Genomic DNA, 16,021 nt, shown 5'->3' with positions numbered 1-16,021 from the left:
GGAGGCACTGGGGTTACCCAGCATCTCTGAAGATGAGTTTTAGTCTTGGTTCTGTCCTACAGCAGAGTGCTACCATATGAAGTAGCAGCAGGGAGGGCAATGCAAATGAAAGGGTTCTGGGTAGAACAACCTTGGAGAGAAGGTTACTCGAGGTGTGGAAACTTTCACAGAATATTATCACCTTGGGAGATGCTTTGAAAACATAGAAGAACCTTGAAAGAGTGGCAGAATGCCCAGAGGAGCCCCATTACTCCAAGCAGGAGACAGGCACTTACAGCAAAATTTTTTTTAGTCTTTGTTAATAAAATGTGGCAAAACCACTTTCAGGGCACCATCCTTTTTTAACCTGTATTGTTAAAACATTGACTGTCACAGGCTAAAGGAGCCACAGTTATTTAACTGGGTCAAGTGCTGACTGGTTTTCTGGCTGCAATGTCATTTATACAGCACAGCTGAGGAGCAGTTCCTTGATGTTGCTACTGACATGACCGAGTTAGGAAAGTCTGGGGCAAGCGCCTCGCAAGAATGTCTGAAGTATAATTTCTGTTTGGATTTGATGATCCTTAAGGTCTTTTCCAGTCTAGTTGAGTCCATGATTCTGTTCTTCCTAGTGCCCAGGGCTTTACTGAGGTGCTCTTCTTGCGGGATCCTCAACATCTATGTAAGAGGACATAATGATAATGATTGCTAGGCTTTCAGGCTGTCAGCTGAACAGTAACAGTCACCTATTCGAGGTAGTGACAATCTGGATTAATTCAGACAGTCCAATGCGAGTGCTAGCATATAGGCAAGAGCATTCTTCTCTTCTCCAAATCTGGAAAGTATCCTGCTTTCAACAGTGAATGCAGTAGAATCAGTAATGGGTTTTATGGTTACTGGGGAGTAACAGAGAAATCTCTCTAAAATGCACAGATCCATTCGCATGAACTAGAATAACTCTTTTAAAAGCCTCAAATGGCTTCTCCAATTCACTGATAAAACTATCAGCAAATCCACAGTCTTGTCACTGATACCTTAAATGACTGTTATGTGCTTGCAGGATGAAGATCTTCAGTGACAAACTTAACAACAAGATAAATACAGTAAAACGTTAAACCTGTGTGATTCATTCAATTGCAAATCAAATTCCAAATATTACAAACTTGAAAGCAAACTAATGGAGCAGTGTTTTGTGAGCACTTGGAAAAGCACTATGTGTGATACTGTAAGAACAAGACTGATGAGAAAATGATGACTAGACATCTAACATCGGAATTGATCTACCTGAATGTGTACAGCAGTGCTCCCCTTATAGTCTCTGGAGTGGAAGAGCTGCTCCTGGGGCTCAGCTCTGCTGATTTTAACATGGCCACCTAAAGTAGGTCAGATTAATCATGCTCTAAAAGTGTATCTCTTCTTTTTTGTCATGAATTGTGTGGGGAGTTCAGATGAGTTCCACATGAGCAGACTAGACATAGCAGTCCACAGGTGGTTCCATTTCTTCCATTTACTTCCCTATATTTAATAAAACCCTCATGTCCAGCTGTTGGGAAGACGCTTTGACCTTGTGGTTGCTGCTTGCAAGAGGGACTAGACGAAAGGCTTTGTTTTATTTTTTGGATAAATAAAATCCAGAGGTTTTATTTATATGTCCTGCAGGGTCTGTGGATATTACATTTGACTTCACACTGTTCCTAGAGGAGAAGACATTTCACTGGGGGCGTGAGGGAGCCTTTCAGAAACCATTGGAAGCTACTTCTGCTGGCTTCAGATATAATAGAACTTTTTTAAGGAAGGTGGCCAGGATAATAGGAGTACAGAATAATCAATATCCTAAATAACAGTAACAGGTAGCCTTGTTATCATTGTATTACAGTATTTGCACAGACTTCTGGATCTCTCAATCAAATAGTCACAATCCTTTCTTATTACCAGCTGCTGATTCTGCAAGAGGTGGTTGGACAGGTATATGAAACAAAGTTGGAAATATGTTTAAATATCTAAGGTGTTTCAGAATTGTTTTTCAGGAGAAATGTACTGAGTGTTAATGGGTTGATTTGACAAAGATCATCTCCTGATGATGTTGTAACATGAGGTTTACATTTTGGGAGTGTAAAAGCCGTGGCTGATACCTCCGCCAGCCAGTTTTGCCAGTACAATCAGATTAAGCTTTGATGGAGGCAGCTAAATAAGACACAGGTGCAATGAGAAATGAGCCAGGAAGACTGAATCATAATACTCAGACCTGGACCTGACTGTGCTAGTCTTGAGGGCTCTTTGGAGCTTGTGCAGATCCCTAGCTCCACCAGAGATCCTTATGCTGAGCCTTCAGAGTAATTATAACACACTAATGAGAAAGTGTGAAATCCCTGCCTGGGGCTGTGGGACTCAGTGGTCTGGATTTCATGTTGGGAAGGCTCTGGCACAGCTTTAGTCCTCTGTGCTATTTCACATTTCTACACCAACGTTTGAATTAATCCCTTTTTGTCTGTCCTTTGTTCTATGTTATTTTGATGCCTGGGGCTGCCTGTGTTTCCAACTGGCTCTACTCTTACGTGGCCCTCGTCGCTATAGTGAGTGAGTGCTTTTGACTTCAGACTTGGCTCCCATCTGTGTATTTAAAAGTAAAATGATTTCTAATGCTAATTGGGGTGAAGGAAAATGAGAGAAAGAGAGTTTAAAAATTCATATTGAATATTTATAAGCATCTTCAGTGCATTTGGTGAAACTGGGATGAAAAGGTTTCTAAAAGGTTTCTGATTTCTGCTGGGAGGCACTTTGTTGTGCTTCAGCTATAATGGCAACTGAAGCAGTAGGGCCTGTAGGGCCCATGAAGGCTCCATGTACATTTACTTGTGCCAGGTTTAGGTAATGTTTTCTGTTGGTGTAATTACTGAGCAGTAATGTGATGAAAGAGCTCACCTGTGCAGATTTATGGCCCCTTTCAAAGGCAGGAGCTGTGCTTGGGTTCTGGTGGTAAGAGATGTTGTGTGTTTGTATTTATTTATTTTAATTGGCAGGATAGGTGTTTTGTTTTTCCTTAGAGCAGACAAAGGGTTTCTTTAGCACCAGTGCTTGTTGGAGCCCTCATATGCCTGGCCACATATTCGTACAAAGGCAGGCAGCCCTGGGGAGGGTCTTTGTCATCAGCCTGGATGGATGAGGGCTTTCTGTGACTTGTTCACTGAAGGATCCATTTATGCTGATTTCGGTGACAATCAAAGAAGGCAACCCAGGGTAACTTGTTATACATCACCTTTTGCTTGTGTTTTAAAGGATTTTGCTCAAAAGAAAATTGTTGCAGAATGTTGTCTCTGTTGGTAGCCTGGGAGAGGAACCTTAACAATAAGTTGAAATAAGCCAGTTTTAGAATTATTACCATATCAGGGAGAATTCATTGGAAATGATACAAAAAGACTAGGATTGTAATGTAGGGATGCAGCATTATGTGATACAGCGTGAAGGGTGGCATAGGAAGACTAGTTAGAGATCAGTTCCATTAAAATAGAAGGGGGCAATCAAACCTGTTCTTAAGCTTTTTGTGGGCACCATGAAGTTGTTTGTGAGGTGTATGCAGATAGAGCCTGAAGTCAGTCAGGAAAATGTACTGTCGAAGATAAGGGGTCAGTAAAATTTGATGTTAAAGGTAGGTCTGGGAACCAAGTTCCCTCTACTTCTTGTGTTCTATTTGTCACTTCCTAAAACTCACAGGGAGACATTATAGCAGCCAGAAGAAATGCCTCGCAGGGGAGAATTGTATCTGCCTATTTACAACCCTTCTTCCCGCTAGTGGCATCTAGAACTTTAAAGTTCTTTTTTGTTGCTGGGGAATATTTGTCAGATGTAAGGAGGGGAATGCAGAAAGGCTGTGAACCGTGGATTTAACTTAGTTATTTGTATTTCAATGACAATTATACCTGGACTTCTCTGGTCGAGCTGTAATCTGAGAACAGCCAGGATACCCCAGAGGTATTGGTACTATGCACAATGCGAATTGTTACCGAATGGTACATCCAAGCCGTTTTGCTTTCCAGCTAAGCCTCTTCCATTTAAAGAGTCTTTCTTTCCTCCTTTTAGTTGAAGACTGAATTTTCAAAAGTTATTTTCTGGTCCACGTCGTTTTTAGGAAGGAGCTTAAAGAGGATTTCATCTTTATATAGAGTTGTTAGTAACCGCAAGGAGGTTGCAAATCTGAAGAAAAGAAGAAAAGTGGGTACATAGGAGTTTGCTCTACTTGCTGTGTCCTGTTTGTGAAGCTGCTTTTGCTTGTATGTATTTTTCACCAGTAATTTTATATTGAATATTGAAAGCAATGAAGTGCCTGTAATTCCTGAGATTCTCAAGAGTCCTATTTTGTATTGGTCCGTGTTTATATGTCAAGGCAATAGTAGACCCTTTTCTAACTCTAAATAATCCTCCTCACTTGAAGTACTCTCCAGTGATTAGTTATCTTACATAATTGCTAATTTTCTCTGAGGACAGGGAGTTTTGCTTCTGTCTTGCAGAAAAAACCTGAACCACCAGGCTGAGTGCATCATTCTTCCATGTTACAGTCAGAACCTGCTGCTGCTGAAATAGGAATTTCACTCAAATACCATTCCAGCTTTACAACGAGAATATTACAGAGTAGCTATTGCTGGTGACACTTTGGAGGGTTTTTTATGTACAGGAGCCCTTCTGTTTTCATTTCACTTCATTACATGCACTGTTCATTTTGCTATTTGCTATTTTGCTCCAGCTCCAGATCAGAGTAGATCTCCTGGAGCAGCTAATAGCTGGAACGTAAACCCTGCTGGGAGCTGCCTGCGTCCTGCCACTTGGTTACTGCAGGGGAGTTACTGGCTCAGTAGCAGGAGTTCATCAGAACGGGAGCACTTCAGTGGTCAATGCAAATCCTCATCAAAGCATGTGACATTTTAGGCCTTTTGCTGGTGTCTGACTTCTCCTTTGTGTACATTCATTAATTTTAAGGATTAACTGCAGAGTTTAGATTCTTCCCACAAATTGCTTGGCTTCTGCTATTAATTATTAACAATCCATGGTGTTTGATCATATTTCAGGTATTGCCTTCACTTAACTGCCTTCCATCTGTCCCCTCAAGTTTCATTGAATTAGTATGAAAATGAAGACCATGAGAACTGTAAACTATCTGAGTACTGGGATGTCTGTGGAAAGAGTGGAACAGTCTCAAAGTTATTCATGATTTTGTCCATAAACCTGGCCGTTGTTGTACTGACTGTGATTGGCCAGACTTGAGTACACCAGCGTTACAAGTTTACTGTATAATACATTGCTTCATTCTAGCTGGCGCTAGAAACTAACCCTGCACAGAAAATGAACAGTGGATGTGTTGTGTGTTCCCAGATACCTTCAAAATTGCTGAGAATATTCCTTAATGGAAGAGCATCAAGCGCAATATTTGACTGGAATTGATTCGAATGGCTGATAACTGAGATAAAAAGAAGGAAAATAGCTTGATTTCACTGAGAGAATTAGAGGGGTAATTGAACCACAGCTTGTGCTGGGTGTAGTGGTTAGCACGACGAGATGGATTTCAAGCTGTAACTGATCTGGCTATTTAGATGTTTTTTTCCCCTGCATATTTTTGAGTCATAGAGTAATGTATTCAACATGGGGGAAGGGCCTTTTCCTGGACAGTCAGTTCTACTGCCAAGCTCTGCTTTAGGGAAATACCTGATTACCCAGTTGGTAAAGATGCCAGGTATATGCTTTTTAAACAGAAATCTGGTTTTTAAAGAATGACCTCAATCCAGACAGAATTATAAGATGCAGCTCTGAGGCTGGATGTGAAGCATAGGAGACTTCTGTGGCCACTGCCATGAGCTTTCAAAGCCTCATTTCTCTTTCTGCTTCAGCTGTTGTGTTCTTCATGTATGTGTGGAGCTGAAGCAAGATGTTCTGATTATTTGCCCAGAAAAGCTCTCCAGTCAGCCCTGCAAATCAGCTCCAAGGAACCATTATGATTTTGATGAAATCTCCTTAACCTTTCATAAACACTTAAAAAGAGGTCTTTATATTGAAACAGAATGCTTTGATTTTTTTTTTTAAGTAACTTTGCATTTATGTATTATGTATCATATACAATGGAATTCTAAAAGCGAAAATTAAAGGCTTTGATTTCATTGATGTTAAATGCTTCAATTAACATAAAAAGGACTATGTTGAAAAAAATCAAATCCTCATGTACTCTGGTTTTGGAATGTGACCAAATTTTAGACTTTCAGAATTCACTGTGAATCCTCCATTCCCACACTGCTCTGAGTGTATGCTATAATGTATTTGCAGAATTGTACCAGTTATAGTGATAGATTTAATGAAACAGGAGATAATTTCATAGAAGTAAAATGATATTTGTGAACTGTGTATACCTGTGTACAGGAGCAGTACCTGTTTTATGGAGTAAGATCCTGATACCCTTATTCAGCCAAGGTTTTCATAATGCATATCTCAACGTCAGTCTCAGTTTTTCAGTAGAGAACCTGCTAAGAGGTTTACATTATCATGAAATGTAGATAATAAAAAAGAGGGGAACAGGGCTTTCACAGATGCTCTGGAGTATCTCTTTTAAGTAGTTATTTTGCATGCAGGGTAGCCTAACCTTTGAAGTTGAAATGTTCACAGCATTAACGTACTTCCCAACTTTTAAAAGTGAAGCTTAGTTTAAAAATACAGAGTTACTTGCTTATATTTCTCCAGGCTTCTTCAGCCTGGAGAAGAAAAGGCTCAGGGGAGACACTAACAGTCTTCCAGTGCCTAAAGGGGCCCTATAAGAAATCTGGAGAGGGAGTTTTTACAAGGGCTTATAGTGACAGGACAAGAGGGAATGGTTTTAAACTGACAGAGGGGAGATTTAGATTAGATGCTAGGAAAAAAAATGCTTCCTTGTGATGGTGGTGAGGCACTGGCACAGGGTGCCCAGAGAAGCTGTGGCTGCCCTGGCAGTGTTCAAGGCCAGGCTGGATGGGGCTTGGAGCAACCTGCTCTAGTGGAAGATGTCCCTGCCCATGGCAGGGGATTGGAACTGGATGAGATTTAAGGTCTCTTCCAACCCAAACCATTCTGTGATTCCATGACTCCATGAAATGTTCAATGTGAAGCTCTCTGTTAAGTTGAAATGGAGAAAAATCTGTAGAATTTGAGATGCAAATGGAGGTTTCTAACTGACTCCTGCATTGGGATGCTGAATTCCTAACTGCATGTCTTTTCACCTTCTCAAAGCTAAATATCTACTGGCCTTCCAATCACTCTGCCAGCTCTGCAGAAAGAGAGATGCATTTAGTAATGGACTTACAACTTCCTTCCCTGGTATGTGCTTTAGGTGGGGCTGGCAAGTGTTTGCTTGCTGCCTAAATGTCTTAGGCAATAAAGATGTACAAGCCTGTTCCCACCTGGACACTGTGAGCATCCTGTTCTCTTATTATTCTTCATATGTTCCATTACCTGGTGTTGTGGTTTAAACCCAGTCAGGTAACTCGTTCACTCATTCCCCCTCTTCTTCCCCCCCCCACTCCTGGAGGGACGGAGAGGAGAATCAAAAGAAAGCAGCTCCCCCGGGTTGAGATAAGAACAGTTTAGTAACTAAGCTATAACACAAATCACTACTGCTACCACCAGTAATAACAATGATAAAGGAAATAACAAGGGAAGAGAATACATCACCTCACCACCAGCCAACCGATAACTTGCCCCCCTCAGCCCGACCAAGCACTGACTGATACCTCTTCCAACCCTGCAGTCTCCCAGCCCTTCTGGCTAACTCAGTTACATCCTGGGCATGACGTGCTGTGGTATGGAATACCTCTTTGGTCAGTTTGGATCAGGTGTCCTGTCTGCTTCCTCCCAGCTTCCCCTCCTCCCTAGCAGAGCATGAGGCTCACAAAGTCCTTGGCCAAACCAAAACATCATTGTTATCAGCTCTGTTCCCAAGCCGAAAGTCAAAACACTGCACTGCACCAGCTACCAAGAAGGAGAAAAATGACTGCTACTGCTGAACCCAGGACACCTGGTGTTCAGAAGAAATTCCAAATACCATGTTTTCTGAGAGTGGAAATCACTGGTTTCTGCCTTACTGCTTACAGCATCAGCTCAGGTGCATTAATAATGGCTCAGAAAAGCACTTATGTAGCGCCTTGTGTAGCAATTGCTGAAGGATTCTTTGTGGTAGTTTCAAATCATTTGCAGTTTATTTTGTTCTTTTCTTCTGGCTGTTTTAGGAAATGGGAAATAATCCTGATATGGTTTGGGAAGCTCTTCAGAAATACTGGCATTGTTAGCCTTAAACATAAGGTGAAAATAGTACCAAGTGTGTACAAGTGAAGTTATGCATTGTAAACCTGGGGTAAATAACACTAATGCTTTTGGGCATACTTCTTAGAAGTAACTTAGAAGTGACATTGCATAACTCTTCCAGAGTCCTTTTGCAGATTCCTGAGTCACTTCACATGCAACAGTTTTTCGTGTCATCCGTATCAGTAGCCAGTAGCTCCATGATGTTTTTTTCTTTCTCTTCCTCAGCTCCCTTTTTTAGATACTGGATACTTCTTTTATCACAATGGCATTGCCAAAGCCAGAAGAAGACGTAGTCTTCAACACAAGCTTCATCTGGAAAAGGATTCCAGGGTAAGTGTTTCATCATTATGCGTACCTGTCATTTTTTCTGTGTGACACGGACTATTTTTTATGAGGTCAGGTTGATGATCAAACCTGTGGTTATGGCTGTGTTTGCTTCCCCATGCTTCTTTCAAGCTTGGTGGCTTGAAACCTCCCAAACAGCCTCAGCTTTTATTTTTATTTCACTATTACAAATACTCTCACATTGTCTGAAATGTATCCTCTCTCCAGTAAGACCCAGTAATGCCAGAGTCTCCAGGACATCTCTGTGCACTCTTCTCTCTGCCATAGGGAGGAGCCATCCAGGGTACATCTTGCGGTCATCCCCTGCATTGCATCCTGCTAGTCCGTGGGCCATCCAGTCCAGAAGACCTTGTGGTGTGAATGGTGGCATTTTCTCTGCAGTCACACTGGGACTTTTTCTCAGGGAATAGTGTACACACCGGGTACTAGGAGAGTGTATACTGGCCAGTATTTAGAATCATAGAATAGTTAGGGTTGGAAAGGACCTTAAGATCATCCAGTTCCAACCCCCAAGCCATGGGCAGGGACACCTCACACTAAACCATGTCACCCAAGGCTCGATTCAACCTGGCTTTGAACACCACCAGGGATGGAGCATTCACAACTGCCCTGGGCAACTCATTCCAGTGCCTCACCACCCTAACAGTAAAGAATTTCTTCCTTATAGTCAATCTAAACTTCCCCTGTTTAAGTTTTAACCCATTACCCCTTGTTCTGTCACTACATTTCTTTTAGATGCTCTTGCTCACAGTCTGCAAACAGTGTGCTCGTTTTGCAGAAGCATAAACCCTTCTGACAGGAGGGAAAGGCCATGAACTGGCACTAGCAAATTCTTTTTTCCTTTCTTTAGAGTTTTTACACTAGTATAATACTAGGCTGGAGTGGGGCCACATAGCATAAGAAGTGTATTTACTGCCCAAAGAAAGTAGATAAGGCTAAAGAATGATAGCATGACAGCAATTAGATTATTTTTTTAATCCTTCAGTAGGATTTAAACTCTGTACTGTGAGCAAAAAAAGAGCAAGGAACAATATTTTTCCAGACAGGATTTTCTTGCCAGATATTATATGGTGTTGCAACACTTAAGAAAATGATAATCTGAGTAGGAAGAGAAGAAAAATAGGTTAAATAAGATCAGGATTGTTGTGACACCAGAGCAAGCAAGGTCAGATGAATTGTCAGCTTAATTTTCCTACTTCTGCAGAGCTTTCAAGTAGTTTTAAGCCCAGGTCGAACTGGGATGCACATGGCTACTTGCTTCTGTAGCTGGGAGCCATATTAGAGATGCTGAGAGCTGAGTGCTGGCAGGTGCCTTGGGGCTGCTACAGGTCTTCCAGTGCTCTAAGGTATCTTGTCCTTTCTCCCTACCACAAAGCTGGTACCAGGTACAGGTGAGGGGCTGTGAGGAAGAGACCCTTCAACCTGCTTTGAACAGAAATTCTCAGGTTGCCCTCACTTTGTTTGCCAAGCAGGGATCAGAAAGTAAACCATTGAGAAACCACCTACAGTTACTGGATACTAAACAGATGTCCTGAGAGGGGTGCCTTCATTTCTCTGAACCACCCAATCTTGTTAAAAGCTGTTTCACAAAAAGCATACAAGTGAGTACGTTGCAGGCTAGTGGCCGAGTACAGTTATTGTGTGCAGGTGCCTCTGTACTGGAAATAAGTATTTTTGTAAGCCTCTGAAAATTTTACAAATACCTGTGATATTTGTGTGAATCCACCAATTCTCATTGCAGCCTCATATGACATAGCTTCATGCCAGACTGGCTTTTCCACTGACTACCTCTAAACTAAGTGTCTGCACTGCTATTAAGAGCAGCTTAAATGAATCTGCCTTCTTGTTCAGAGATGTTCTCTTTCACAGTCATCTGATATATGTGGTCTTCAGACTGCTGGCTGGCTTCTGTCACGTTCAATGAAATCTCATTTTTGCTGTTAATCTCCCCCTCTTCCTGATACTGCATACCAATGGCTTGGCTTTCCTTGGCTCCCTCCTTTGATTGCAGGGAATAAAGCCCTGTGTTTAAAAAAGTGAGAATATCTCCCATGTGAGGAAAAGAACGGAAGGGGCATGGAAGCAACATTTCATTTCCACGTGTAACATGACATTTTCTCATCTACCCCTTCTACCTACTTTGTCCTCATGGGTAGTCCTTGAGCTCTTACGATACCATACAGGTAGGTTGTGTTTTGTAATACAGTTTGAGAGCAATTAAAATCATTACTCTTATTTCCCTTCTTTGTGTTATACATGGAGTTTAGAGAAGTCATTAAAATTCCTGTCATATTTATGTATAAGTGGAAACATGAGTTGTGTTGACAGTACTTAATTTCAAACTCCAAAAATAATTCCTAAATTTAATGGCAGCTTTCTGGACCATTTACATTCAATTTTACTTAGCAACAAATGTCAGCACTGTCATAGTTAATATGTTAGCACATGAAGCCAAGAATAAAATGTTCCTGTTGTCAGACTAGCCAGGAAGCAAACTTCCACCACAGAACCTTACAAATCTCTTAGGAACCCTTATGGTAAGTGCTATAGTTGTTTAGCTCTACCCAAACGTTGTGATAAAGTGGGCTGCAGTTATTCTGTATACTTTTTGCTCTGGAGGAGATCACAATTCCTAGCTAATTTTAATTATTAGTTGAAAAACAGCACAGATGTTCACTCAATTAATTAATGTTCTTTAATCAAGTAAGTCCCTTGAGGAACCATGTCAGTTTTTGAAGAGCCCAGGGAGATGGATGGCAAAGCACTATGCAAACAGGTTACTGCATCATTTTCATGCTCTGCATGTGTTTTATAATGCTTGAAGAAGCTTTGTTGTGTTAAAATTTACTGTCTGTTTTCACCAAAATAATTTGGAGATATGCTAAACATATAGAGCAGTTGTGTGATAAACATCATTGCTGTCAAGGGGATAGGAATGGAGCGTTAATAAAATGTCTTCCTAGAGATGCAGCAAGAACTGAATCTTTGTTTGGAAGACCAGCTTCAGATATGATGGATTTGACATGATTTAATACATTAGTGTTGCTGAAGCCTGAAGCAGAGCTGGCAGCAGGTAAAGGCATATGTAATAGCATCATATAGTGTGTTGTTCTACTGAACTGTTCAAGAAGAAAGTGCAAGCACATGAAGTATCTTGGCTTTTGCTGTCGGTACGGTCCTCTCAGGTCCTCACTGTCAGCATGGCAAATGCCACAGTGATTTGAATTGCTTCGAATGGAGGCTGTTTAGTTATTTAAATGACATTCTCTGAGGTGCAGAGAACCTTCCAGGAGAGGCTTGCTCAGAAACAACTCTTGTATCAGATGCAAATTTCCATGATTTCCAGGTGCACTTGTATTTTGTTATTTTACCATATGTACCTTTTGTGCTAAATAGGTGGGACTGGGGGAAGTCTGTTTAACATTGTTCCATGTTACAGCTGGAATGTTTAATGAGATAAGACATAGCAGAAACATATTCAGCATTCCCCATGCAAAATCGCATTTTCATTTGCCATTATCTGTTAATTGCTTTAGCTGAAATTTCTCAGACCAAAAGGTCAGCCATTAGGCTTGGTTTGCTTTGGAAAGCTTCACTTAAGTAGCTGCTGTACTCCCTGGAGCTGGAGGCAGGGCAGCAGCCCTTGCCATGACCCATTGACGCAGGGAGGAGATGACTGCAGGGGGCAAGAACCCTGAGTGACATAAGGGTAATGAGGAGCCCAAGTAGGATGGGACCAGGCATCAGCGTGAAGGTGAAGAGAGAATAAGCAGGACAGGCTGGAACAGAAGCCCAGAGTCAGAAAAAAGGTTGAATGATTTGGGCATGAAGCCAGTCCATGAGCTGAAGAGGACATGGAGAGAAGCACAGTGATAGATTAGGAAGACTGGAAACAGTCCACACTGACAGCAAAGAGTGGTGCCTCCTGAGAGCAGGTCACAACACAACCTTAGAGAGAGGTGACCTTTTCCAAGGGAAACTTCCCTGTAAGCAAGGGGAAATACAGCTTCTGTAAGAGCAAACCTTGGTTTTAATTATGAGGAACAGTGGTATATTTTGTCAGTGTGATTGCTCTGGAAAAGCAAATCAGAACTACGGAGATGCTTCATACTGAAAGGTATGAAAGTTTCCTGTCTCTGGAAGTATAGTAGAGGCAGGATGGGAAGTGGAGACCTTCCCTGTCCATCACAGATAAGAAAACTAATCGGATTTGCTTCATCTTGATTTTCAAAACTGACTTAGATTCAGGCCTCCTATGGAGAGACTCAGCTGTATTATTAAGTGTTTTGAAAAGTGGCCACGTAAGTAAAAGGAAAGGGAAGAAAATGCACAGTCTTTTTGTTACCTTTCAAAGCAATACTACTGTGTTTTTGCTGTTGTTGCATATATTCTGTTGGTAAATAGTCTTCCACTGAAGGAGCAAGAGTTGAAACACAGTTTGTTCCCTCGAAGATTATTTTGCTTTCTTTCAGGTTTTAGATAAAACCATTTTCCTCCCACACAGTCTCTCCTGTCAGACAGCTGCCAAGATTAATCCCACTCAAGAAAGAGGCTTTAATATACAGAGAAAAGCGGAGTCCCATTACTGATATCTATATGTGAGTGCATCTGTGTTGGGGGAATAAATACGTATCTGCAGAGGGGGGAAGGTGAAATGAAATCTTCCACTGAGGGTGAGTAAATTTGGCATTAGATTATGATTTTTGTGGACATAAACATCCCAGTGATGGCAATCATGGTGAAGAAAGGGATTAAAGAGAGACTTGGCTGGTACTCATGCTGGTACAGGAGTCTGGGAAGGGCAGATGTGTAGCTTTTTAAGGGTCTAGTCTCTAGGTACCCATAGCTAAGAGTACTCCCAGACTGCTTGTATCATGGAACGAGGGAAGAAAAGGGGCCATAAATGCAGAGGATCTAAGCTTTTAACTAACTAAATTAAAATCTTCTATATCCTTCCTTGCCTCATATCCTTCCTATGTCCCCTTAACACAAGTGGCTCGTGGTTGGACCGTTGCAACCTGGGAAGGCAGAAGTGCCCTGTGATGCCAGGAAGGGGGTTGCCAAGTGCTGCCAAAGCTGGGCATTTCATCCATGGTCACCTTTAACAGGGGGAAAGAGGGTCGGCAGCTTGGAAAGAGCACCACCGCTTAGCAGACAGCAGCCCTTAGCAGCGGCAGCACAATTTGAGACAACTTGCAGTGCCCTTTGTGGCAGCATTAATGATAGGCTTGAGATGGGTTAAAGGTGGAGCCTTTTTCCCCTCTCCCTTAGCACTGAACTTCCCCTTTGATGAAAATCCTCATGATAAGATCAGGAGAACCCAGTTTTCCTCAGTTTTCCCCCATTCCTCAGTGAGTGTACCTGCAGTGACTTGGGGATGCAAGGGGAGGAGCCATTGTAGCTTTCCTTGCAGATTTGGTCAGAATCTCTGTAATTCTGTGGAGGTGCAACCTGTTTCTCCAGCCTTCTGGTACTGGAGACAGGCAATTCTGTCCCTGAAACATAGCAATGAGAGCAATTTACAGTTACTTCTATTAAAATGGCTGGTTATGGCATCTTTACTCCTGCTCCATGCCCCACATCTTGATCTCTCAGCTTCCTCACCAGTGCTAGTGATTGTTATTCCCTCATAAATTTAGGGTCAAAGCTTGGAATCAATCCGAAGATGCTTTCTCCATCTGAGTGGAAAGCTGGCTTGCTCCTGAAAGCAAAGGGACAGCAATACAAAAATCCATCCCGCAGGAAAGAGTTAGCACCTGACCAGTGTATTGTTGTAATCCTGCTGTTGACTCCCTTTGTGGGTAGAGGGGTTAATTTCCATGTGGTTCATCACAGCAGAGACCTCAGATATATGATACTTTGAACATCTGTGGGAATCGACATTCTCTAAGTGAATGTAACGCCCAAGGGTTACTACCCAGTCTCAACTCTTAGAGGGAGGCTTCAGGTCCCCCAGCCAGTTCTCTATTGTGCAGGGAGGTATGGATATGTGCATTAGGGTAGAAAGATAGGAGAAAATGTCAGGATAAAAAGCTCTTCATGTTTTCAGCTCTTTTCTGTACATTCCTGCTGCGGATGGTAGTGGTGACAGACTTACCAGTGAAGTCTGTTAAGCATTTTGCTGTAATATATGCTGTCATGGGGCTGGCATGCTGGTAGGATTATACCCAGGAAAAGTTTGGAGCTGCCATTGATTTTATGAGACTATAGGGCAGCATTACATGAGCACTGGCGTTATCCTTTTGGAAGGAAATGGAACATTAAGTAATAAAAGCTCTGCTTAAGTACCTGTAATAAATATTGAACAGCCAAGAAAAGCTCATTAGAGGAAATGTCTCCTTTCCAGTGCTGAAAAAAGCTGCAGCCACCCTCAAGCCTACACTCTGTTGGTTGAAGCTGCTTTGCAGCTTGTTCACCAAACAAGAGCTGAAGGTGTTTTTGTCTTCAGTCATCCTGGCAAAATGAAGCATATTGTGCAGAAGACGGGCAGTGTCATCCATGAATGGATCCCTGGTTTATCTGTTTCTGGCACAAGTTGTCTTATGCTTTATCCAGCGTATTTGACGAAGGACTTCTGAGAGTCTGTTCCAGTTCAGAGGGAGGCCTGTTCTTTTATTAAATAACTTTTTCAGGTTGGTATCAGCTTGAACATTTGTTTTGCTTTCCCATACAGCTCAGTGCCCTTTTTGAAGATCCTGTATTTGTAATTCACAATGAAGCCAGTTGGCAAGCATTATAAGAATAAAACCCCTATTTTCGCGATGAAACCACAGTCAGCTGTACATATTAGATCATCTGATAATTGACCTGGTGTATGTCTTATTGCTGAGCAGATTTAACACTTAAATGAAGCATTTTGCTTTTATGATACTTAGATCCATTGCAGATGTTAGTGGATGGTTATTTAAATGTCCACGTCCATGGGTGGGGTTATCTGAGAAGATGAAAAGGAAGAAGCAGCAGAGATTACAGCACAGTGTTAAAAAAGGCAGATGCAGTTAGTCAGTTCACACAAAGGTGGAATTCAACCTGTGCTTCAGATGTGGAAAGAAAAAGGATCATACAGGCAGTAGGACAGAGAGAAGTAATTTTAGGAAGTGTGTTGTATGAACTTTTTCATTCCAAACAAGAAATTAACAGGGCTGCAAAGAGGATTTTTAGGTGTCTGATAAGGGAGGAAAAAAGTTTACCTACTATTTTGCCCCTCTTGCACAGCTGACAGAAGTAAGGGGGTACTGCTGTGCCTCTGGAGTGCAGGGGGCAAGCTACTCTTTAGGCCATGAAGTTGTTTGTGTCTGTGATAATGTCAAAGATGATGGAAATACACTGAAGTAGCAAGTGTGGTTCATGACTCTACTGTACACATAGCGTGGCTGTTGTCACTGCA

The 16,021-nt window shown here is 41.8% G+C and overlaps 1 protein-coding gene across 1 annotated transcript in view; it reads left to right on the top strand.

Moving 5' to 3' along the window:
- PCSK2 (proprotein convertase subtilisin/kexin type 2) overlaps positions 1-16,021 on the top strand; it is a 108,623-nt gene that overhangs the window by 13,289 nt on the left and 79,313 nt on the right. Inside the window, exon 2 of the mRNA XM_061461510.1 lies at positions 8,515-8,619. Within this exon, the coding sequence (XP_061317494.1) occupies positions 8,515-8,619 (105 nt within the window). The remainder of the gene's footprint in view (positions 1-8,514; positions 8,620-16,021) is intronic.

The sequence above is a fragment of the Pezoporus flaviventris genome, unplaced genomic scaffold (genome assembly GCF_033815535.1).
Source record: "Pezoporus flaviventris isolate CSIRO_AGI_PZ_B2104156 unplaced genomic scaffold, CSIRO_AGI_Pfla_v1 ptg000031l, whole genome shotgun sequence".
NCBI lineage: Eukaryota > Metazoa > Chordata > Aves > Psittaciformes > Psittacidae > Pezoporus > Pezoporus flaviventris.
The sequence above is the reverse complement of the archived record's forward strand: the minus strand, read 5'-3'. Positions and strand labels throughout refer to the sequence as shown.